This window comes from Abrus precatorius, unplaced genomic scaffold, assembly GCF_003935025.1.
Source record: "Abrus precatorius isolate BTA unplaced genomic scaffold, Abrus_2018 Scaffold3, whole genome shotgun sequence".
Lineage (NCBI taxonomy): Eukaryota > Viridiplantae > Streptophyta > Magnoliopsida > Fabales > Fabaceae > Abrus > Abrus precatorius.
This window is the reverse complement of record NW_020874373.1, coordinates 15,977,297-16,000,259: the sequence shown is the minus strand read 5'-3', so window position 1 is coordinate 16,000,259 and position 22,963 is coordinate 15,977,297. Positions and strand designations below refer to the sequence as shown.

At 31.4% G+C, this 22,963-nt stretch overlaps 2 protein-coding genes across 4 annotated transcripts; both read left to right on the top strand.

The window, feature by feature from the left end:
- The first annotated feature begins 71 nt into the window (after positions 1-71).
- LOC113863128 (pentatricopeptide repeat-containing protein At3g26630, chloroplastic-like) lies at positions 72-2,870 on the top strand. Its single transcript, XM_027496562.1, has one exon. The coding sequence runs from the start codon at positions 929-931 to the stop codon at positions 2,360-2,362; it is 1,434 nt and encodes a 477-aa protein (XP_027352363.1). The 5' UTR covers positions 72-928; the 3' UTR covers positions 2,363-2,870.
- A 3,176-nt stretch (positions 2,871-6,046) lies between these two features.
- Positions 6,047-16,342, top strand: LOC113860838 (acetyl-coenzyme A synthetase, chloroplastic/glyoxysomal). Of its 3 annotated transcripts, none has more exons than XM_027493361.1 (19): positions 6,047-6,304; positions 7,108-7,474; positions 7,676-7,819; positions 7,945-8,100; positions 8,247-8,369; positions 8,500-8,668; positions 9,514-9,596; positions 9,933-10,034; positions 10,122-10,210; positions 10,312-10,402; positions 11,762-11,875; positions 12,486-12,562; positions 12,651-12,729; positions 12,992-13,060; positions 13,161-13,336; positions 13,452-13,508; positions 13,668-13,758; positions 13,897-13,995; positions 15,994-16,342. In XM_027493361.1, exons 2-19 carry the CDS (start codon positions 7,109-7,111, stop codon positions 16,177-16,179), a joined length of 2,271 nt encoding a protein of 756 aa, XP_027349162.1. In that variant the 5' UTR covers positions 6,047-6,304; position 7,108; the 3' UTR covers positions 16,180-16,342. The 3 variants fall into 3 exon arrangements, with proteins under 3 accessions (XP_027349162.1, XP_027349164.1, XP_027349163.1); XM_027493363.1 differs by having other exon boundaries at positions 6,056-6,304; positions 7,204-7,474; XM_027493362.1 differs by lacking the exon at positions 6,047-6,304 and adding an exon at positions 6,547-6,645.
- The last annotated feature ends 6,621 nt before the right edge of the window (positions 16,343-22,963 follow it).

Genomic DNA, 22,963 nt, shown 5'->3' with positions numbered 1-22,963 from the left:
GCTACTTCGTAAGAAGAGATTGTTTTAGTTAATGATTAAATACTTTTTTTTTTTTTTTTTAATCACATCCTTTGAAGTAGACAATTTTATTTCAACTATATTAAACTACTATTGACAATAAAATTTTTCTCTAAATATTTTTAAAAACACAAATTCCATGCTACAAGTTACGATAAAATAATTACACAGACATGGTAAAAATGAAGAATTTACTCCTAATAAGCTGGAAATAACTTACCAGGAAACAAAATCGCCAATATATCTTATTCATTAGTGTGTTAATGTACCAAAAATTATTGTTAATTGATTTTAAATAAAAGGTTTTAATGTGTAAAATACACGACGAATACTATATTATATTAGAGCCTTACCTATAATGATCAACTTGTATTTTTGCATTTTATCAGAAATAAAAGGTGAAAGAGAATAATTTACTAAAGTAAAAATTTTGATTAAAATAATTAACGGAAGTAGGTTTGGATTTTGTAAATGGAAAATTTCCTGAACAAAGAAAGAAAAAAGACTGATGAAACAAACTTTTGATTACAGTCTGCCAAGTTGGAGAGTTCAAAAAAAGCTGTAAGTGTAGAAAAAAATATATTTATAAATTTTCTTTCATTAATAGTTGTATTCTGCGGTCGTTGATTGGAACCGCGTCAACATATTTTATTCCACTCGCATTGTTGTGGGGAAGCGTTTTATCCTTTGATTTTCTGGAGCAGTGATAAAGGCAACCTTATCCAAAGAGTGCAGCAATCAAACGTACGTGCGGTGGAGCATTTAGCAATTCGCAACGTTATCCTTTGATTCCTTTCGTTGTGGGTTTGTCTTTTGTGTCCCGAGTTTATCCCAATTGGTGCTGACAACTGCAACAAATCAAAGAACGCGTTTGGGTAGGTAACTCGAACAATTTGGAATTGGGCATGCCATGAAGGTGGCATGTTGCACCCCAGACATCAATGTCCCCTATGTGGGAACCCCAGGAACAAGGTTTTGTTCTCAGGAAGCTCTTGTCTTTCTTCAAAGATGCAGCAATTTCAAGCAGCTGAAGCAAGTCCATGGTAGAATAATCCGTTTTGGTCTCACCTATGACCAATTGCTTATTAGGAAGCTTCTTCAGCTTTCTTCTTCTTATGGTAAAACGAACTATGCCACTCTGGTATTTGATCAACTCAATGCCCCGGATTCCTTCACTTGGAATGTCATGATTAGAGCTTATACTATTAGTGGTTCCCCTGAAAAGGCACTTCTTTTGTTCAAGGCTATGCTATGCCATGGCTTTGCACCTGACAAATTTACATATCCTTTTGTGATAAATGCTTGCAATGCCTCTTCTGCCCTTGATTTTGGAAGAGTAACCCATGCTTTAGCATTCAAAATGGGATTTTGGGGTGATCTTTATGTGCAGAACACCATGATGAATCTCTACTTCAAGTGTGAGGATGTAGATGGTGGACGGAAGGTGTTTGATAAAATGCGTGTTCGAAATGTGTTCTCGTGGACCACCGTGATTGCTGGTCTTGCTGCTTATGGACAATTGGACGCTGCCCGCAAATTGTTTGAGCAAATGCCTTCTAAAAATGTTGTTTCCTGGACAGCAATGATTGATGGGTATGTGAAACACAAGCAACCCACTGAAGCTTTTAATTTGTTTGAAAGAATGCATGCCGATAATGTGAAGCCAAATGAATACACTGTGGTGAGCTTGGTTAAAGCTTGTACTGAAATGGGTAGCCTCAAGTTGGGTAGATGGATTCATGATTTTGTTCTCAAGAATGGGTTTGAGGTTGATCCTTTCTTGGGTACCGCACTTATTGACATGTACAGCAAGTGTGGAAATCTAGATCATGCAAGGACAGTGTTTGGTATGATGCAGGTGAGAAACTTGGCTACCTGGAATACGATGATCACTAGCTTGGGTGTGCACGGGTTTAGGAATGAAGCCATTTCCCTTTTCGAAGAAATGGAGAAGGCAAATGTAGTACCGGATGCTATCACATTTGTAGGTGTTCTGAGTGCCTGTGTTCATATGAATGACCTAGAACAAGGTCAGAAGTATTTCAATATTATGACAGATTGTTATGGTATAACACCTATCTTGGAGCACTATACATGCATGGTTGAACTCTATACTCGCGCTAATAAGGTGGATGAAATTCACACGTTCGGGAACACGAGGGCATTGTCAATGGAAGCAAATCATAATGTTGCAGAATTGCTTCAAGAGAGCAAACTCACTAGTATAGATGACATAAAGAACTTCATACAAAAGCATTGTGGGGATTTCGTTTTATCAGAACTAGTTTTAGACCATTCTTCCACAAGCACTCCACTTCAACTCCAGATCTCAAGTGAGATGTAGGTTGATACTAGCCAAACAAGTAGATGAATTGTGACTTTATCACACAATGCGAGAGCTCCATGTCACATTGTCTTCTCAGGAGCTTAGAGAAGTCTGCATACTATATATATAGCTAAACGGATATCTATAGTTTATGTTTAACATACTATGGGATCCATGATGATCTGCGAAGTTTGTCCTATAAAATTAAAGAAAATCACATTGGAGAAAGTGGGGGGAAATTTTGGATCTTACAATGTATATGAAAATTGTTGTACATCTTAAGATTTCCGGCAAATATTCTATCAAATTAGTAAATAGGATCCAACTTGTTTAAAGTGAGCCTCCGATTTGAGCGGATACAGTAAGCTTATGTCTACTATTAAATATTTTAATCGGTTTTGTTTTGTTAAATATGTTAAAATATAAATTAAGAAAAACTGTAAGTCCATGATCCTTTTCCCTCTCATGCACCCTGTAAATTAATCTTGAAAAAGTAATATTTAAACATTAAGATTACATTGAATCATGTCACAATGAAAAAAAAAAAAAAGAAATTTATTTCTTGCTATTCTGAGCTTATGATTTTCAAAACCCAAATACAAAATTTGAATTGATTTCTATATATCTTGGATGATTTTATTGAATTATACAAGTTTTAGTCAACAAACTATTACGACAAAATTTGTATGTTGTTCTTTTAAGTATTTGTACTAATTAAAACTAAATTTTTATTATAACAAAATATGTATATTTAACTAGTTTCTTGACCTGTGTGTTGCATGGAATATATATATATGTTAATTGTATTTTTAAATTTTATAACGGTTATAATAATATTTATTAATTTTATATAAATACAATATCATAATCATAGTATTTTTAATAACAACAAACAAATGATAAAGCCTATCAAAGAAAAAAAAACAAATGATAAAGATGCTTTTACATAATTCATTCATTTAAGAAAAATATATCAAGACCCTATTTAATAAATAAGACAAACAAACAATGGTTATCACAAAAATGTACAAGTACAAATTTTTAAAGATTTTATAAATGAAGTAGAAAATCACATTATAAATATCAACTATATATTTGATGTTTATTTATAAGTTTTTAAATTAAAGTTCTAAACAATTGACAGGAATATCTACTCGCTTAACATAAATTGCAAAAAATCTCTTTATAAATCACATTGAAAGTACACTAAAAAACCTGACCTTAGTACTAGTGATAAGCATTTTCAATTTATTTCTATTTTTAACTCTTGAAATTATAACATAAAATTGGCCATAAGAGAAAACTATTTTTGGAATATAAATTCCAACACGTTTTAAAAATTGTCCTAGTTCATATTTATGATCAATGCAAAAAATAAAATAAAATTGTCTCTTCTAAAACTTGAAAAGAATTACAGAATCTGATAATATTAATGATAATTGGGGAATAAAAAAAATTTCTCCAACATTTCTTTTAAATATTGCTTTTACTTTAAATACATCATTATCCATATGAGTGATCACCAAATGTATACCATTACACATGCACAAAAATTGATCTATATTTTTCAAAAGTATAATGTAAACACCAAGTTTTAAATTTTAAATGATGATTAGGAAGTCTCGAATAGTTTATTGTATTAAAAAGAATTCTAGAGTATGAACGTTATTTAGAAAGTCTTGAATAGTTTGTTGTATTAAAAAGAATTCTAGAATATGAACGTAGTTTGATTAATCAAGATATTCGTTCATTCATTGTTTATGAATTATCAAAGTTAAGATATATTCTACTTTTCTCCTAGTATCAACAAAAACATATAATTATTCAACTTATCAACTATTTCACTAGTTAGTGCCAAAATAGCACAATTTTAAAAAAATACTGGATTTGTGATGTTTTTTAAAAGATAATGATAAGTTTTTTTCCATAATATGTTATCCTTATTTTCTTTACCAATAGTTTCATCACCAATGTTCAACATCCAATAGGAGAATGTGTTTTAACTAATTAATTTTAGTAGCAAAACATCCAGTTAGAAGCCTCATATTTTACTTTCAAATTCAATACTTTTCAAAGTTGCCTAAGATACGAAGCATTAATGTTTACATGAATAATATCTTGTCTTGTTACATTTTGAATGATAGGTAGTATTTATTTAAAATCTTCACAATAATTCATAACTTTTCCTCCAAAAAATTTATTTAAGGTGTCAGTAGTAAAGTAGCACAAAATATCTCTAAATGTTCTATCAATAATTTCAAAACAATGTTTATAAGTCATGGAAACCTTATCCCATATAATTAACTTAGCTTTGATTATTAACTTAGCTACAGGTTGAGTCCTCATATACTTTAATTAGAATATCAAATTTAGAATGAGTTGTCCAATTGTTACTAATATACCTCTCTGCATAAATGTTTGTCCAATTGTTACTAATATACACCTCTTTGCATACATGTTTTTCCAGTTCTTCTATACCTATAAAAGAAAGTAATCCATCATTATTATGAGAAACTAATTAGACAAGTTTTTTTTCACAAATACCTCTTTGGTCTTCAATTATTTGAGTATGCTTAGGTGGTTATTTTTCCTTATCATAGCATAATTCATCCATAATGAGTCTATTGTTACAGTGGAGAATGAAAGACCCATTTGATTTTGGCATTGTTAGATAATCTGCTAAACTTCTATTACTTTCTAACAATGTCTCAACTTCCACCAATGTCAACATTTTTAATTCTTCTTTTGAAAGAATTAAATATGATACAATTACAAATGAACATTATTTGTTATTAAATAAATAGATAAAATAAATAAAATAATTATAAGAGAATTTATTTAAAGTTTATAAAATACTATGTTGTTGAAAAATCAATCGTTGTTTATGTAAAATCATTAATATTAATTAAAAATAATAAAAAATATTTATGTGCACTACCCTTAGGGTTTTATTATGCTTTGTGTTCACCTTTATTCTTTATCTAAAACACATATAATCATGTGAAAATTCATGAGTTAGGGTTGGTTTGACTTTTTTTTTCAGGTTTACAAGTGTAAACAATTATTTTGTGGTAGATTTTGGTAAGACAACCCATATTTGAGTGAAATTTCAACTCTATTATAACAAAAGTTGATATAAGGATAAAATTTACACGAAATGATTGAATTGAATAAAATAAAAAGGTTAAAAAATTCAACTAAAAGTAAAAATTAAAAGGATAAGAATGTTGATACATTTATGGTAAATATAAATGAGATAAGTCAAATTTTGGTGAAATTTTAACTTTAATGAAAGTTGAAATAAGATAAATTTAACATGAAATAAAAGGTTGGATAACTGAAATGAATAAAAAATATATACATAAGTTAAAGTTAAAATAATTTCTTTTCATGATAAATTAACAAAGTCTATGAAAAATACATATGCACCGAAATTTATAAAATCTTGATGTAAACTTGTTGTGCTCATCAATACAATAATTTCAATTTTCACTACCTAATTTACATTCAACATGTTATATATTCGTTGTGAATACAAGTTCAATGAATGCTTCTTGAAAAATGTTTCATATTAAAATTAAATGTGCATTATAGAAGAAAAAACGAAATTTACTAGGACATTCAAGCTAAAATATCATCAACAGAAGAGGAAGTGCTATAAAAAAAATATATGAAATGGTACAAAGTCCAAACCAGTGAACCGAAACAGCCGGCAAGGTGATACCCAAAGGTGCCATATCATCAAAATCCACGGCATCAACTAATCATCAAAACCCAAATGTTCTATCATCAAAGTACTATGTTGTCAATAAAAGGGTACCTATTTAACCGAATCATTTGAGTGGTTAATCCCAAACCTGCCAACAGCTTCGTATGTCACTTGTCCACCTCATATTGCCTTGCGACATTTCTCTTAGTCTTTTGTGGAAAGTTGAGTTTTGATCCAAATTCAAATTCAGAGTAAGTTTTTCTTTTATGATACCTTTGAATTCAATCTTCTTCATAGTCATTCATGTCTATGCCAAACCTTTGCCGGAAACAATGGTTCCGATAACTTTATCATTTATTTGTTTATTTACTTATTTATTGTTCAACATAGCACTTTTTTTTAAGAGGTCAACCTATCGTGCACATCGCTGCCTTATTTTTTATACAACATTATCTTCCCAACCGTTTCCAAGGGATTCCTAGCTTTGATTTTCTCTTATATAGAAACACAAACAATCATTTGTTTTTTTATTTCTCCATTAGTAATGTTGCTCACGCAATCTCTGACTATTTGGGATCATGACAAAAAAATGGTATTGTAATTATCATTTTCATTTTTGAATCACAGTGGTTTTGACTGAAAACTAGGAATAGATCATCCTCTTCCCTTTGAAACTCAAGAAAAGAAACAAGTGCCTTTTGAAAAACCCTCATCTCACCTCATCCAAATGTCTCTTCCTTTCTTCCTCATCTCACCCGAAGTCCCACAATAAAGGTTACCAAAGTTTTGCAATAATAACACTCTGACCAAACAATTCTTACGTCTATCTAATTGGACTTTGGAATTAAAAAACAAAACATTTTTTCTATTTTATAATTTTCCTCTTGTGGTCCTATGAACGTGACCATCATCGGCTTCCAAGTTCCAACTCTCTCCGCTGATAAATAAATAAATTAAGTTAGAAAATAAACCATTTTATTTGCTGATTTTGGGATTCTTCAGTTTTATTAATTATTATAATTCTTTATATATTACTTGTTGACAACTGTGGCAGAATGATTCCTGCGTCCTATAACTCTGTTTCTGTTCATCTTGGCGGTGTTGCGTGTGACCCACAACACCCAATTGCGTTGGATCACATTCTGAACAGGTCTTGTTCTTCTGCCTCTTTGTCTTGGAACTGTGGGAGCCTCACTAGGAAGAAAAGCAAGAGGAGGAACTCTATTACTATGGCTTCAAATTTGAGGACCAACAATTTTCTGCGCCACGTGGAATCCATGAAGCTTCTGCCATCTGGTGCTGGCCACATTTCACAGTTGAACGCTGTGATACTTGGAGAATCTCTCGCCACTGAAGAGGATGATTTCGTTCTTCCAAGTCAGGATTTTGCTACCCAAGCAAATGTTCAGTCCCCTGAACAGGTTTCACACTGTTTTCGTTGATTTTTGTTAAATTTTAACGTGCAGCTTCAGAATTTTTTTCTGGGGTTCCATGGATTTTGACTTATTTAGGCCAAAAAAGTGTTTTTTTTTTCGGGTTTCACTATTTGTGTAGAATTTTCAGAAAATTAAAACGGTTCTTTATTTATTTTTGGTGTGTTTGTGTGACTTGTGATCTGTCAGTATCTGGAGATGTACAATAGATCGATTGAGGACCCTGCTGGATTTTGGTCTGATATTGCATCAGAGTTCTATTGGAAACAGAGATGGGGGGATAAAGTGTGTGATGAAAATTTTGATGTTAGAAAAGGAAAAATCAAGATTGAGGTGACTGGTTTGTTTCCATTATATAATTTGGATCTTGCTTCGATTTTTCCTTCTGATAGTGTTTGTTCAAAGGCTGAGTGTGGTTGTGTCTTGTTTGTCTGTCTTCACTTGTTGCATTGCTTCAGTGGTTCAAGGGTGGCATCACCAACATCTGTTATAATTGCTTGGATAGAAATGTTGAAGCTGGACTTGGTGACAAAGTTGCCATTTACTGGGAAGGCAATGAGCCTGGTATGGATGGTACTTTAACATACACTCAGCTTCTCCATAAAGTTTGCCAGGTTAGTTCTGACTTTCCTCTCTAAGTGTCTCTTTCTCATAGAAAGAGAATATTCAAGCTTAAGTTTCTCAAGTTTGGGTGCTTGAATGTTTTGTTGTTATGTGGAAAACACAAATTGGCTGAGTGATTGAATAATTTTTGTTCCAGCTTGCAAACTACCTGAAAGATGCTGGTGTGAAGAAAGGAGATGCTGTAGTTATTTATTTGCCCATGCTTATGGAGCTTCCCGTTGCAATGCTTGCCTGTGCTCGCATTGGTGCTGTTCATTCGGTATCACACAAACTATTTTTAATCTTTGTCCACTATTTTCTTGTTTAGTCATATTCGCATAATTATCAGATTGCTTGATATGTTTCACTTGCATTTTGAGATAATACTGTTAGCTTTTTGATTTGGTTAGGTTGTATTTGCCGGTTTTTCTGCAGAATCTCTTGCCCAGAGAATAATTGATTGTAAACCAAAAGTTGTAATTACCTGCAATGCTGTTAAAAGAGGCTCCAAGCCTATCTATCTGAAAGATATAGTTGACGCTGCCATCAATGATTCAGCCCAAAATGGGGTCTCTACAGGTGGGGATATCATTGACTTTTTTATAGTTTCAGACTCAGTCCTGTAATGCCTTCAATAAATATTTTGGCGTTCTGATTCACTTATTACAATTCAAGCATAAGTGTGTACATGGTAGATACACAAACACCAAGAGAGAGAGAGAGAGAGAGAGAGAGAGAGATCAACATAGCTAACATCAAGCACCACTTTAAAGTTCATGATGATCAGTTACAAAACTTGAGCTTACTAGCATGTAGATAGGCAAACACTTTCTTCAAATAAAATGACTACTAATAAAACTTTTTAGTTGACGATGATCAACATAGCCTTCTGGGTGTTGTTCATGTCTTGCAATTTTCTTTTATCTTGTGAGATATTATGTAACATGGGAGCATGAGTCCCATTCCCATATCAGCTGGGCATGGGATGCATAAATATTAATTAATGTAGAGGCTCTCCCTTCTTAGCTGCCTGGCTTTAGGGAGTGGGATTTTCCTATACGTTGATAAGTTTAATTGATACTTGATAGTGTGAGAATTTCAGATGATGAAAACCTAGCACAAAGAAATCAATAAACCCACAAATTGTAATTTCTTTTACTATCATCATTCCAACAGTCTTCACTTATGTTTGATACTAATAAAGTGTAGGCTGGGAGGTTATAAAATTCTCCCTTGACGGTTGTTGTCTATTCCATTTAACTTTTACAATGCAATGGACATTCCCGTTGAACTGAGCAATAGAATTACTTATATTGGTTTATGTTATGAAGTTGTATATGATATATCCAATTTAATCCCTAATACATAATGTTCCCTTTATTATCTTCTTTGACCTAATTCTTTTTCTTTTCATGTTTAAACAGATGTATGCCTAGTTTATGAAAACCCATTGGCAATGAAGAGGGTAGATACCAAATGGAAGGAGGGGCGAGATATATGGTGGCAGGTTAGTATGTGAAAGTTTTTCCCCTCGTTGCATATATACTCCCACATGGTTAGCTAACTGTAGTATCATGAATTATGTTTTCTGTACTTGTGCAAAATGTCTACGTGTTTTTGCTTAGAATTAGTCACAATTGTTTCAGTTTAAATTTCCGCTGTTATTTCTAACAAATTAATTTTTTTCTAATGATATTGATAAGATTTTCTATGAATCTTTACTTTCTGTTTAGTGGTGATTAAGTATTTTTTTCATGTTCATGGCTATTGCTTTTATAATTATGATAAAATTCCACCCTTTTTTTAACCATTATTTTTTTCCTACTCTTTACTGATTTTGCAGGACACCATTCCTCAATATCCAACTACTTGTCCAGTGGAGTGGGTTGACGCAGAGGATCCACTTTTTCTACTCTATACAAGTGGGAGTACAGGAAAACCTAAGGTATTTGTGTGCTGTACTTTAACTCACATTTCTTTTTCTTTCTTTCTTTAGTTGCGGATGCTGCTTTCTAACATGTGTTCCTAAAAGGGTGTCCTCCATACAACTGGTGGTTACATGGTGTACACTGCAACAACATTCAAGTATGCATTTGACTACAAGCCGTCTGACATCTACTGGTATCTTTTATAGTTTATCTTCTATCCTTTTTATTTTTGAGATGTTCTTGATGAAAACTGGATCAGTACTCTTATTTAACTCCTTTATACCCTGACTACAGGTGTACAGCTGATTGTGGTTGGATTACTGGGCACAGCTATGTCACTTATGGACCCATGCTCAATGGTGCAAGTGTCGTTGTGTTTGAAGGGGTAATAAATCTCAACTTGGAATATATTGTCAAACATTCATATTCATCATGGAAATAGAGAAAATGAATGCAATAGACATGTTGTCAGTGGAATAAAAAAGAACAATTCAACCATGAATATAAACTTCTACAATTTAAGGATTCTAAAAAATGGTTTGATGATGTGAGAAGAAGACCAATCAAAACCCAGATGGAGGTTAGCTTGTTAGCAGTAGAGGAAGATCAAGAACTCTTAGTGAAACCAATATAAAAATACTTATATCAAAATCGCTTCTTTGAAAAGTTGGTGTTTAATTGAACAAAATGGATTGTTTGATTATGTAGCCAATCCCACTTAGTGGGAAAAATGCTTTGGCAATTGCTTGTTATTGGTTAAGATTTCTAAAAAAGAACAGAATGTGTTGTACCGGTGAATATATAGTGTTGTGAGAAAGTACATTTCTTTTTGAGCTCACAGATAGTTACTGAACATCCAAAAAGAAAATGAAATGTTACCAAATGTTCATTAACTCAGCACTTGGGCTTACCTTACCTTACCCGAAATAAAGTAGGGCAGGATTTGAGTAGAGGTCATAGATTGAACCTGATAGGAACTGATTGTATTATGGAATTAAAAGAACAAACCCAGGGAATGACCCTGGTAGTACAGACAAATAGCAATAGATGACAGGAAGAAAACTAGCTGCTAGAGAATGAGATTCCTCCTGTGGCAACAGCCACCCCGAATAACTTCCTTGATAATCCCTATCTTCGTCCCTCTGTCCAGCCTCCATATATCCCGCTGCATCTTTCCTCTCTCTTCTCCTTGCCACGTATGCTAATTTGTTAGTCTGTTAGAGTCTTGCCTAATGGCCTCCTTACTCACCTTTCCCTTTTTACCCCTCCTTTGATATGTCTTTAATGGGGGTCCAATTGGCTTAGACCCAACAGAACCCCTTTTAGTAAATCACTTATAAAAAGGATTTTCCATGACTTTACACTCTTGTTTCAAAGAAACTGAACTGCTGAAATGCTGTTTAAAGTGAGGTACTTAATGTATCAATGGCTAGTTGATAGAAAGAAGTTTATGACTCTCATTAGCAAGAGGTCAACGATTAATACCTGATCAGTTTGTTGTCTAGGTTATGGTTTGGTTACATACATCATGTTATTTTGATTCCCTCATATTGATCTTTGGAGGTACAAAAATATTTTCTTGGCAACATATTTTAAAAAGAAATATACTTGCAGGGTTTATAAATAAGAGTACAGTGATTTACACAAACATCATGGTATTGGCATTTTGATTTCATAGAAAATTATGAGTCAAGGAATTTCTAATATGTACTTCACTTTAAATCTGATATCTACGTGAATGCAGGCTCCCAATTATCCTGATGCTGGGCGAAGTTGGGATATTGTTGACAAATATAAAGTGACAATATTCTACACTGCCCCCACACTAGTAAGGTCCCTCATGCGTGATGGTGATGCGGTAAGATACCTCTATGCTTGAATGTGCTTAGTATACCTGGGTGAAAAATGATTCCACTGTGAATAAATGCTTCTGGAAGCACACACACACCCCAGAGTATATCTCATCTTTTTGGGCATTCCTCACTCCATATCTTAAATTAGTTTTAGTTTGAATGAAGGCTAGAGAAACTTAATATTGTTGCAATTTTTAATGAAATGAACTGTTATTTTATGAAGAAAAACTTGTTTGCTTTGTTTTTTATACGAATCTATGACAAGTGACAACAAAATACAAAAAGTAAACAAGATGGCATTTTTGTGTAATTATCTGTGAAAATAAGAAATAAAAAGCATAAAACGTTTTCTCAAGCCAAATAGATCCTTATATCCAGATAATTTATTATAAATCTTTTATCAAAAAAATCTTAAATATGTCCTCATATAAAATTGATGTCTTTGCATCTGTTATGGGAATATAATTTGTAGTTTATGTTAATATTGTGAAAAACAAAATTCATACCAGAATATCTGAACATAATGATAGAACAAGGGAACTATCTGATGCAAGAGTGTTGAGTTGCATTCTTTCTTAATTTAATCATTCATTCAGAATATTGTAATTCGTGCAGTATGTTACTCGCTACTCAAGGAAATCTTTACGAGTGCTGGGAAGTGTAGGAGAGCCCATAAATCCTAGTGCATGGAGGTTATTATCTGTATTTTTTTAGATATTTACTGCTTAATTTTGTATATCAGAGGACATTCTGATGCATTCTTTGATCTTTCTCTTTCAGGTGGTTTTACAATGTAGTTGGAGATTCAAGGTGCCCTATCTCAGACACCTGGTGGCAAACAGAAACTGGTGGCTTCATGGTATTGCAGCTTTCATTGATTATGTGTGTCAAATACTGAAATATGATTCTAATGGCTGACACTGAACATATAATATGAGTTTGTTCCGGTAGTTACAATTAATCTGTTCTGTCCTACATGCACAGCTCAAGTGGTAATGGAAAGTTAGGTTTGTAAATAGTCTTAGCTCTTAGGTTCTATCTTGTCACGACACACACACATTAGCTTATCGTGTTTGCGCTCTTCTTTCTTTGGGTCTAAAATTTTTTACTGTTGCACGTAGATAACTCCACTACCAGGTGCTTGGCCCCAGAAGCCCGGTTCTGCAACTTTCCCTTTCTTTGGAGTTCAGGTCTTTTATATAGACCCTTTATGTTCATTTTATAATGTAATAAATTTGTTTTATCTCTTCGCTACTATTTCACTTTGCCTTCATCATTTTGTAACTGTAGCCTGTCATAGTGGATGAGAAAGGTGTTGAAATAGAAGGTGAGTGCAGTGGGTATTTGTGTGTTAAGAAATCATGGCCAGGGGCATTCAGAACTCTATATGGTGATCATGAGAGATATGAAACAACATATTTCAAGCCATTTGCTGGATACTATTTCAGTGGTGATGGTTGCAGCAGGTTAGTGATTTACTGGATTCTTGTGTTGTCTGTTATTTTACTTCAAACACAGGAAACACCAGAACATGTGCAATGTGTGAGATAATTATGATCTACTCATTTAACTTTGTTTCAGGGATAAAGATGGATATCATTGGCTCACTGGAAGAGTTGATGATGTCATCAATGTCAGGTATTATTTAAATTTCAAAAGCAATTATAGATGATTCCTCAACCTTGCAATTTCTTTCTTTGTAAGTACAAGCATGTAAACATATATAGACAGGTTATACCATCCATGCAGTTCTATTCTATTTGATGTTTAAGTCTAATATAATTTTGTTATATTCAGTGGGCATCGAATTGGCACAGCAGAAGTGGAATCAGCTCTAGTTTCACATCCTCAGTGTGCAGAGGCTGCTGTGGTTGGTGTGGAACATGAGGTATGACTACAGAACATCCTTTTCTTGTGTGTTATCGAGTGTGTTTTTGTTTGTATGAAAGAAATTAATTGCAGTTTCTTTATAGCATTACCGAGTGATTGCTGCCTCTATTTGAATCAATTACCATTGTTAATGTAGGTCAAAGGACAGGGAATCTACGCATTTGTTACCATTGTAGATGGTGTTCCTTACAGTGAAGAACTGCGGAAGAACCTCATACTCACAGTTCGAAAGCAGGTCTGTATATAATCCACTATATGTTCTCATATAGACACATAATTACACATTTTCCAAAAGCATATACAAAATTTAACGGTTATCTGAGCACTATGGTCAGTCAATAATATCCTGGATGGTTAAGGGTTTAATGAAAAAAATTTCCTTTAAATTATTCCTGGATTTATTACTAGTTGACAGGAATGAAAGAAAAGACAATGGACTATTTTTTCTCAGGAATTTTCCTGACAACGGTGCTCTAAGATGAGAACATGGAACTAATATGCCTTGATAAACTCTCATGCTATTATTGTTTGAATCCTTTTACAATTTAGATAACATTTGTCTGCATCATACAACCAGAGAGTAATGGCATTTGTGTGGGGGTTGTATTTTGGATTGACCCCTAGTGTAGTGCTATTAGTTGTTCAAGATATTCATGGAAATTTTATCATTCTACTGAGAATAACTGAAATGATTTCCTGAAATCTTAATTAGTTCTCTTGTTAAATAATAGTATAATACATGAGATAAGAAACATGAGCCTAACTCACTCTCAAATTCAAAGATATCTCGAAATGGAATGGCCCTCAAAAGACTTAAGCTTTTCCTTTGGAAAGTTTATAATGATGCCTTGTTATCAAATGTTGAGAGTTAGTTGTCACCTTACTTTGGATGGGTCTTGCTCGATTTGTCCTGACAAAGATGAAACCATTATTCACATATTGAGAGATTGTGAATTTGCTACACAAGTATGGTTACACTTACTTCCTAATGCAAGAATACAAAACTTTTGGAGCTTGGACTTAAAAAGACTGGATGAATGCTAATATGAGATTTAGATTGGATTCCAACCATTACTATTATTGGAACACTATCTTTATAGTTACCATTTCTATTCTCTGGCAAAAAAGAAATGAATGGATCTTCCAACGGGCATCACCAGTTCTTGTAGACGTGTTGAATGTTATCAGAAAACATGTGGATGAGATTAATAGAGCTTTTAAGTCTCTCCATTCTCCAAAACAGAACCTCCTTCAAGCCAATTGTGAGTAACATGTAACGACATCCTCCACCTGAATTGTGGATTTAAGTCAATAAAGATGGTTAATATGATGCTTAGTCTGATCAAACAACTTGTGGTGACATTATTCGAGATCATAATGGATACTTTGTAAATGTCTTTTCTGCAAAAGTTGGGTCCTACTTTAGCTTGATGGCAGATATGTGCGGTGTATACTATGGATTACAACTTGCAGTGACAAAGAGCTATAAAAATATCATTAGGGAAGCAACCTTTAGAGTAGCTCTTCACCTAATGGAACTTGGTTGTCCTAATCATAACTCATGTTTTCAATTTGTGTAAGATATTAGCTCTCTATCAGCCGTGAAAGATGAAGTAATATGGAACCATACTTTGAGAGAAGGAAATGGTGTTACTGATGCTCTAGCTAAATACAGTCATGATATGATCTCTCAATATGATATTTCAATATTATTCCTTCATTTATTTTGATTTTTTATATTTTGATTCTTCTTCAGTCGGTATTGATAGAGGTTGCCTTAGGCAATTAGCTTTTTGAGCTTATTTGTCTTGTTTTTTTTTAAAAAAAAAATCAATCTCTAAAGCTTCGTCATTAGAGGAGGACTACACAAACTCTTACAAAAAGTATTCTGCCTATATTCTTAACTAATATGGAACACAACATGAATCCATCATTCCTTAGACAATGTTTTAATTCTGTGTTTCAGCTAACAGGCTCTACATTACAATTTGACACCACTAATTATCATGAGTCACTTAGATGTATATGGAGGGATGGTATTTTTCTGTGTATACACACCGATGCTAAGTTAATTTTTGCTTTTTGAAATCTTTTGATACAAAGCCAAGGAAGTCCATATTCTTTATGTAATCAGGCTAACTTGGGATGACTTAATAGAATATGAATTACAGGTCAATTTGTGGAACTTTAATTTATAAATTAATATTCACATTAATTTTTTTTAACATTGCAGATAGGAGCCTTTGCAGCACCTGACAAAATCCATTGGGCACCTGGCCTTCCAAAAACAAGGAGTGGAAAGATAATGAGAAGAATTCTGAGAAAAATAGCTTCGAGGCAGCTGGATGAACTTGGAGATACAAGTACCCTTGCAGATCCAAATGTGGTCAATCAACTTATAGAACTTGCTGATTCTTGAAGCCCCAAACTTTGTATCCTTAAACGGCATATTATTAGCCAGTGAGAAGTTAGAGGACAATTTTTGCCTTGTCTGTAGTTTTCTTTTCTTTTCTTTTCTCGGAATGGTGCATGTGATAAATAATAAATAAGTCATCCATATCTTTTCTTAATATTCTCTATTTCTATATGCAGTTCCAACGAAGCATTCTTTCTTCTTTTATACCGTAAATACGTACTCTTTCGAGCCTTTTTATAAGAATCTTTTATATATTTTTATTAGTTCTTAATTATACTTTTTTACAAAGCTTTAGAAGTATTTATTATTTTTACATATTTTTCTTTATTTTCAATCTTGTTAACATTTTCACAATTAATATAAAAACTGAGTTTGAATTTAATTATGAGTTTAATAATTTTTTTAATCTACGTGATTTAATATAAAGATCTTTTAACTTAATTTGAACTGATTGTGCTTTTCTTTCCGCTTTGACAAATTATCAAAGATCGGCAACCGCGTAACTTTCATTGATATATTGTAATTCTTACACTGGTATCAATCACTTATGACAAAAGAATCGATTTTGCTCAAACTGTATTGTATAAATGAAGGTAAAATTAGAATCGTACCATGACAATGGATAGAATTTGAGCAAGACACCTGTTTTTGGATCATATTTATGACTAACAACTCTAATGTTTATTCCTATATTACTTTTCTTTTTTTTAAGATAAAGAGAGTATATATATATATATATATATATATATATATATATATATACACATACAGAAAAGAATTTATTTACATTAATTTAAGTTTAAAAACTTACACTCAATTAGAACTTTTTATTTAAATTACATGGCAGTCCCAATCAAATCATCAAATAAAATAGATGATATTCTTATATTCTATGAATAACTAATATTCGTATTCGAATTCATGACGTATACTTTAGTTTTTTAAGTGTTATTTTATAATATATTAATTGCAAAGCATAACAAACAAAATATAACTATTTAATTCAAACATAATAAATTAACCACAAAATATAATGAGGGCCTAGTGCTTGTAACAAATAGAATAATTTTTCAAAAATCAAATTCAATATAACAAATTTATGAAATAATTAGTTTATAAATTTATAGTTCGATAATTGTACACTCTAAAATCGGTTTAAAAAAATTATATATTAACATTCATTAGAAATATATAATCATTTACAAAGTGAAAATAATAAAATAAAGTTATATAAGGTGATTTATTTAATATTTTAATTTTAAATTTAATATATTAAAAATAATTTATGAGTGTAGATTGATCAGTTAGGTATTCATACATTCACCTATTTTAATAAACATCGTGAGAATACTAATACTCAAAATCAAATTTATCTAACAAGTAATCTGAAAGGGTTTGTATAGTTGTGTGACATTCACATATGTGGTCGATTTATTTAACAAAAAATTTTATGATTAAAACTTTACTGTGTGCAAAATTTTCTATGGCCAATAGCAATTATGAACCATAAGTAAAAATTAGTTTTGAGCTGTTTGAACTTAGAGACATTCCATAATTTCTGTCCATGAACCTAAAAAAATTATCTTACAAATAATTTTTTTCTATTATTAGTCTGTGTAGGTATTTATTAGTCTAGATTCATCCTTGTCGAACAATGCTATTATAGATGATAGAAGCTCTTTCTGCTTTGTTATATTAGTGGGATCACAAGGCATACAAGAAAATTGGAGTAAGAATAAACATACGAATGTGACAATAGATACTCTGACATTAAATATGACAATTTTTAATAAAATATATTATTTATTGATTTCTTATTGTGTCCTGGACACTAGAAAAATTGTTCAATAAAATTTTTGTTGTAGCTTTTGTCTTTGTTTGAGTAAAAAGAACTTATTAAATAAACTATAATTAATTAAACATTTATTTTATACAGCATATAATTTTATTTTGTCTTAAATCCATCTAGAAATCAACTTAAATCATGCCCGAAGTTAAGTTAAACGAGTCTTAAGAGAGGACAAAATTCTCTCGTTACCCACTTTTTTAATTTACAAAACTTTTTTTTTATACTATTTAAGAAGAACGAGTCTCTTTACTACTCAGACCAACAAATGTCAATATAAAATATATTAGTTTCATTAAAGTCTACACCAACTTTAACTTAAGAAATTAAACATTATTGGCCAGATTTAAAGACTTTGATGCAATGATAGGTCTTAAATGACTCTTAAAGTTAAATTAAACCTACATATTTGTACTAAAAGGATTAAACGCAAATAAAAAACATGAATGATAATACGTTAGACTACCAACATTTTACCAAAACTTATCCTAATCTATCTTCACCTCAGTGGGTGGATTATTTAAAGAAATCAAATTCAAGAAATTTTAAAATTTAATATTTTAATTCAATTATTATTTTTAAATGCATGTAGAATGACACAATAAGTAAAATTTTAAATAAGTAAGCTGAAAAGTAAGGGCAATAGCCATAGGTTCTCCCACGTTGCCTCTCTAATGTTTTAACTTATTGATATCATTCCCACAAAATCCCCTCAAATAAGAGTATAAAATTAAGGCTTTTTTTATTTAAAATAAAAACTTTAAAAATATTTTTTTAAAAATTATATATGTCATAATTCAACTTAAAACATAAATTGCACAAAGCTAATACTTTTATAAATTTGATATAAGTTGCACTAAGATTAGACAATTTACGTTTGAACATGCTGTGTTAATGCTGAGCATGACTGTGTTCAGTTGCAAGTTACTCAACTCTAATGCAATTTATTATTAATGCATAAGTTTTTTCAAGATTTATGATAACACGACCTTACTATCAATGATTTTGGAACATGCTTATCTGCTTATTTAGTAATTAATTTATATTTAGTTAAATCAATCTTAAAAAATATATTTTATTAAATTTTTTGTTTGCTTAGTTTATTTGATTCAGTTTACACGTGTCTTCTGTTCTAGGCGTAAATGGAATGCTTGTTTATTTTATTTCTTATTAAGTTATTTAATTTCATTTTGTCAAGTGATAGAAAACAAAATAAGAGTGCTTAAAATGTTGCAAAATAAATGGAAGTTGTGAATCAATTGTATGACAATAAATAGATACTTCAAAACGGTTAAACATCAAAGTTTTATCGTAAATAAACTCCAAAGTTAGCTCCCTAAAGGCCATATCTTCTATGTTGGCTAGAGCTTCCCATCCAATCGCAGAAATGAGGGTGTCAATGTCTTCCATTAGTCCTAACTTCTCCATTTCCCTCGGATTATATACCGAGTTCGGTGAAAGACGTAGTTCTTTAGCTTCTCAATACGTGACTTCCAATCTCAAGAACACCAAATCAAATAACCTAAGTCCATGTTAGCTTCATCATAAGATCCATTGCCTTTGGACGTCGGCTAGAACTTGCACGCGCTCTCTTAGCCATATGCATAAATAAGACCATTAACAAATTTTAGTGTAAATAAAATAAGCACGTCATGTTTAACTCAACATAGGCTGTGCTCATTTCCAGCAATATTAATCCAAATTTACACTGAGTACAACCATGTTCATAACTAGCACGCCCATACTAACAAAAATCAAAATCTCTAAATTTAGTTGAACACGATAGTAATAAACTCATGCACAGTCGTGTTCAACGAACAAAACTTTGGAGAAAGGTACAAAATTCAATATTAAAGGCAAAGTAAAGCATTATGAGAGGTTCCAAACTATCCTAACAATTTATTACAATGTCTAGAAAAGTTACATTCACAATTTCTACCCGAATAAAATAACTTACATGTGAAACAAGTAGGACACATTTGAAAAACGTAAAGATTTGTAAAGGAATCAAAAAGTATTTACCCAATTTGTTAATTGGATAAATGACCACTTAGTTTGTATATTGTTGAAGACGAGGATCATCAAATTACACTGCCTTATCAGTATGATGGAGTATAATGTAAGGGTAATCGTTCCTTATTCCATTACGAGTAGTTGTAACTACGACTCGAGCACACCTCGTGTCATCATTATTAAGCATAATTGCGCTTAATAAAAAGGCACAAATGTGTTAATTTAAATTAAATATATTTTAACTAAATTTAAGAGGTCGTTTTACAAGTTTGCACGACCTAGGTGAAGAACTTGTCTATTAAGCACACATATGCTTGACACATGCACGCATAACAACTTATATTTTAGTTTTTCAACAAGCACAACTCATAAGTCGTACATACCTAAAATACTTATGTATAAATAAGAAGTCGTACCAAGGTTTAACGACTTTCAATCGAGCACATGCTCACTATTAGCATGGGGTGTGCTTGATCCAGTCTAGTTAATATAGAAAATTCGCTTAAGAAAATTTTTCATCCTTTCCAGCCATCTTCCATCTGCATCCATTTCTCTCCAAGTTGATAGAATAGCCCAAAATTATGCAGAACTGCAACGGTCTTTCACATTGCCACAAAGCTCAAACTCTAATGGGAACAAATCAACAAATCTGGTATTGTAATGGAATACACACTTCGGATTGGTCAAACACCCTACCCATATCATATCAAATGCATCAAAATCTGAGTATGAATTGAGACTCCTAACAAAAAGTGAGTGGAAAAATGATAAGATGGCTCATCACTGCAAATGTTGACTTTTCCTTTGAGTTGAGATTCTAGTAGCCGTACGATGATGAATTTCTGAGGTTCCAGCACCGCTTTCTATCTCATTCAAAATCTTTAGGTACAAAAAGGGTGTTTTGGAATTTGAAGAATACGGTAATATTTGAGTGTAGAGAAGAGAGGAATAAATAATAGATGTGGGTATACACTGTGAGCATCATATTGAGTATGACGTTGGAGGTTGAAGAGCGAACGACCATGGAAATGAGCTTTGGGAAATGTTGTATGCACTGGTGTGTTGGGAAGATGTTGTAAGGAGTTCTAAGTGCTTAAGCAAATTTTTCATATTTTTATTTTGTTATTCAGCTTATATTCATTTAAGTAAGGCTAAATTTGCTTTAAAAGAATTTAAAATTGGAGGTTCAGTTTTCGCGTTAACTGAATTGAATTGAATTCAGATATATGCTTGAGTATAATTCAATCAAACCTGATATGACTCGTAAAATTTACAAAATATTTTAATTTTGTGCAATTTATGTTTTAAGTTGAATTGAGATATTTTTAAAGTTTTTTTTTTATTTTAAATAAATAAATCCTGAAATTGATGTTGATTTTTTTTCTTTCTTTCGAGGAAGCTTGTCTATTTGTCATCGTTACGAAACACTAGTTTGCGAGAGTCAAACTGCAAGTGTAAGGGTTAGTGCTCAATTCTTTAGATGTGATGTGGGGAAAAATAAACATTCCAAAAAATGTGGTATTTCATAAAGAAACTGAGGAAATTTAATGAAATATTTTAAAATTTAGATTTAATATATAATTCTATCTTTTATATTGTATTTGGATGAAGAATTTAAATTTTTTTAAAATATAATAAATAATAAAATTATTTAAAGTGAAAATTAAGTATATAAGAAAGGAAGTATAAATAATTAATATAAAAAGTCAAGCATAATACAAAAAAAATTAAATTCTCTATGAAGAATAATCATTTAAAATTATTTTATTTGACATAAAAACTATCTAATTAAAATAATATAATATTTTAAAATTAATTTCTTTTTATCTAAATACATAAAATAAAATGTAAAGTTTTTAAATTACTCCGTCCAAACACAATCCTAAAGTATTTCTTTAATCTTCAAAAGTGTGCATCTCTACAAATTGGTCTGGCAAAGTTAATCATTCCATCCGATTAGTATCTTTAAGTTGTACGTGAAATGCTAACATGAAACACTAACTACACAGTATAATAATTGCCATTAGGTAGCCTATTGGGATGCAATGCATTAACCATACAAAAAGGTAAATTTTACCCTAATTTTCTACTGAAAATACACCTCCATTTTTTACCAGTATCCACCTACCCTTAACTTTCTACTATTGGAAATTTCCAATTTGAATAAACATTCATTTTAGGGTGAACACGTGTGCAAATTTCAATATTTTTCTAATGTTTTAGAGATGACATTATTATGGGATTTCACATAGGAAATTTAATTGGCAAATAATTTCATGCACCTATACTTGCACATCAACGTTTTTGTTACATATAATAACATCGATGCTCACTTCTTAGGAATACTTGTATCGATGCAAACTTTAGAAACTTAAATAACCCGAGTTATCACTTTGGGACCAAATAATATATTAACTTTAACTTAATGGATTTGTTAAGCACGACAAAAGAATTGTATTATAATTAAAGTTGTTTAGAGGTTATATCACATTTTCATTGGCCTCATAAAATTTTAAGGATTTTGAAATATGTCTTGCATTATTTTTTAAATTTAAAAAGTAATGACACTATACAAATTATATAAGCTTGTATTAATATTTCAAACAATAAAAGATGGATTAAAAATAAGATAAAATTTACAGTACCCTTTATAATTGAGAAAGTTTAATACATTCTTTTATACATAAAATAATCATCATCATTAATTTTATGCTAATAAATAGTAGAATAAATAGTTTAATTAAAAAAAACATATTAATACCTTTAATCTTTAAGACATTAGATGAATCTCAACAGTTAATTTATAAAAGAATATAAAATATTCTCTTAAGTTTACGAGTATCATAATAAATACCTAAAAATAAATAGAAATAATCTTAATCTTTATCGGGTCTAGATATATGTAAATTAATATGCTTATAATATTTT

Excerpts from the sequence above, each read along its gene's own strand:
- LOC113863128 (XM_027496562.1), top strand. The coding sequence starts at position 929 with ATGAAGGTGGCATGTTGCACCCCAGACATCAATGTCCCCTATGTGGGA.
- LOC113860838 (XM_027493361.1), top strand. The coding sequence starts at position 7,109 with ATGATTCCTGCGTCCTATAACTCTGTTTCTGTTCATCTTGGCGGTGTT. Across the intron at positions 9,597-9,932 it reads GGCGAGATATATGGTGGCAG|GACACCATTCCTCAATATCC; the intron begins GTTAGTATGTGA and ends CTGATTTTGCAG. Across the intron at positions 10,211-10,311 it reads AAGCCGTCTGACATCTACTG|GTGTACAGCTGATTGTGGTT; the intron begins GTATCTTTTATA and ends CCCTGACTACAG.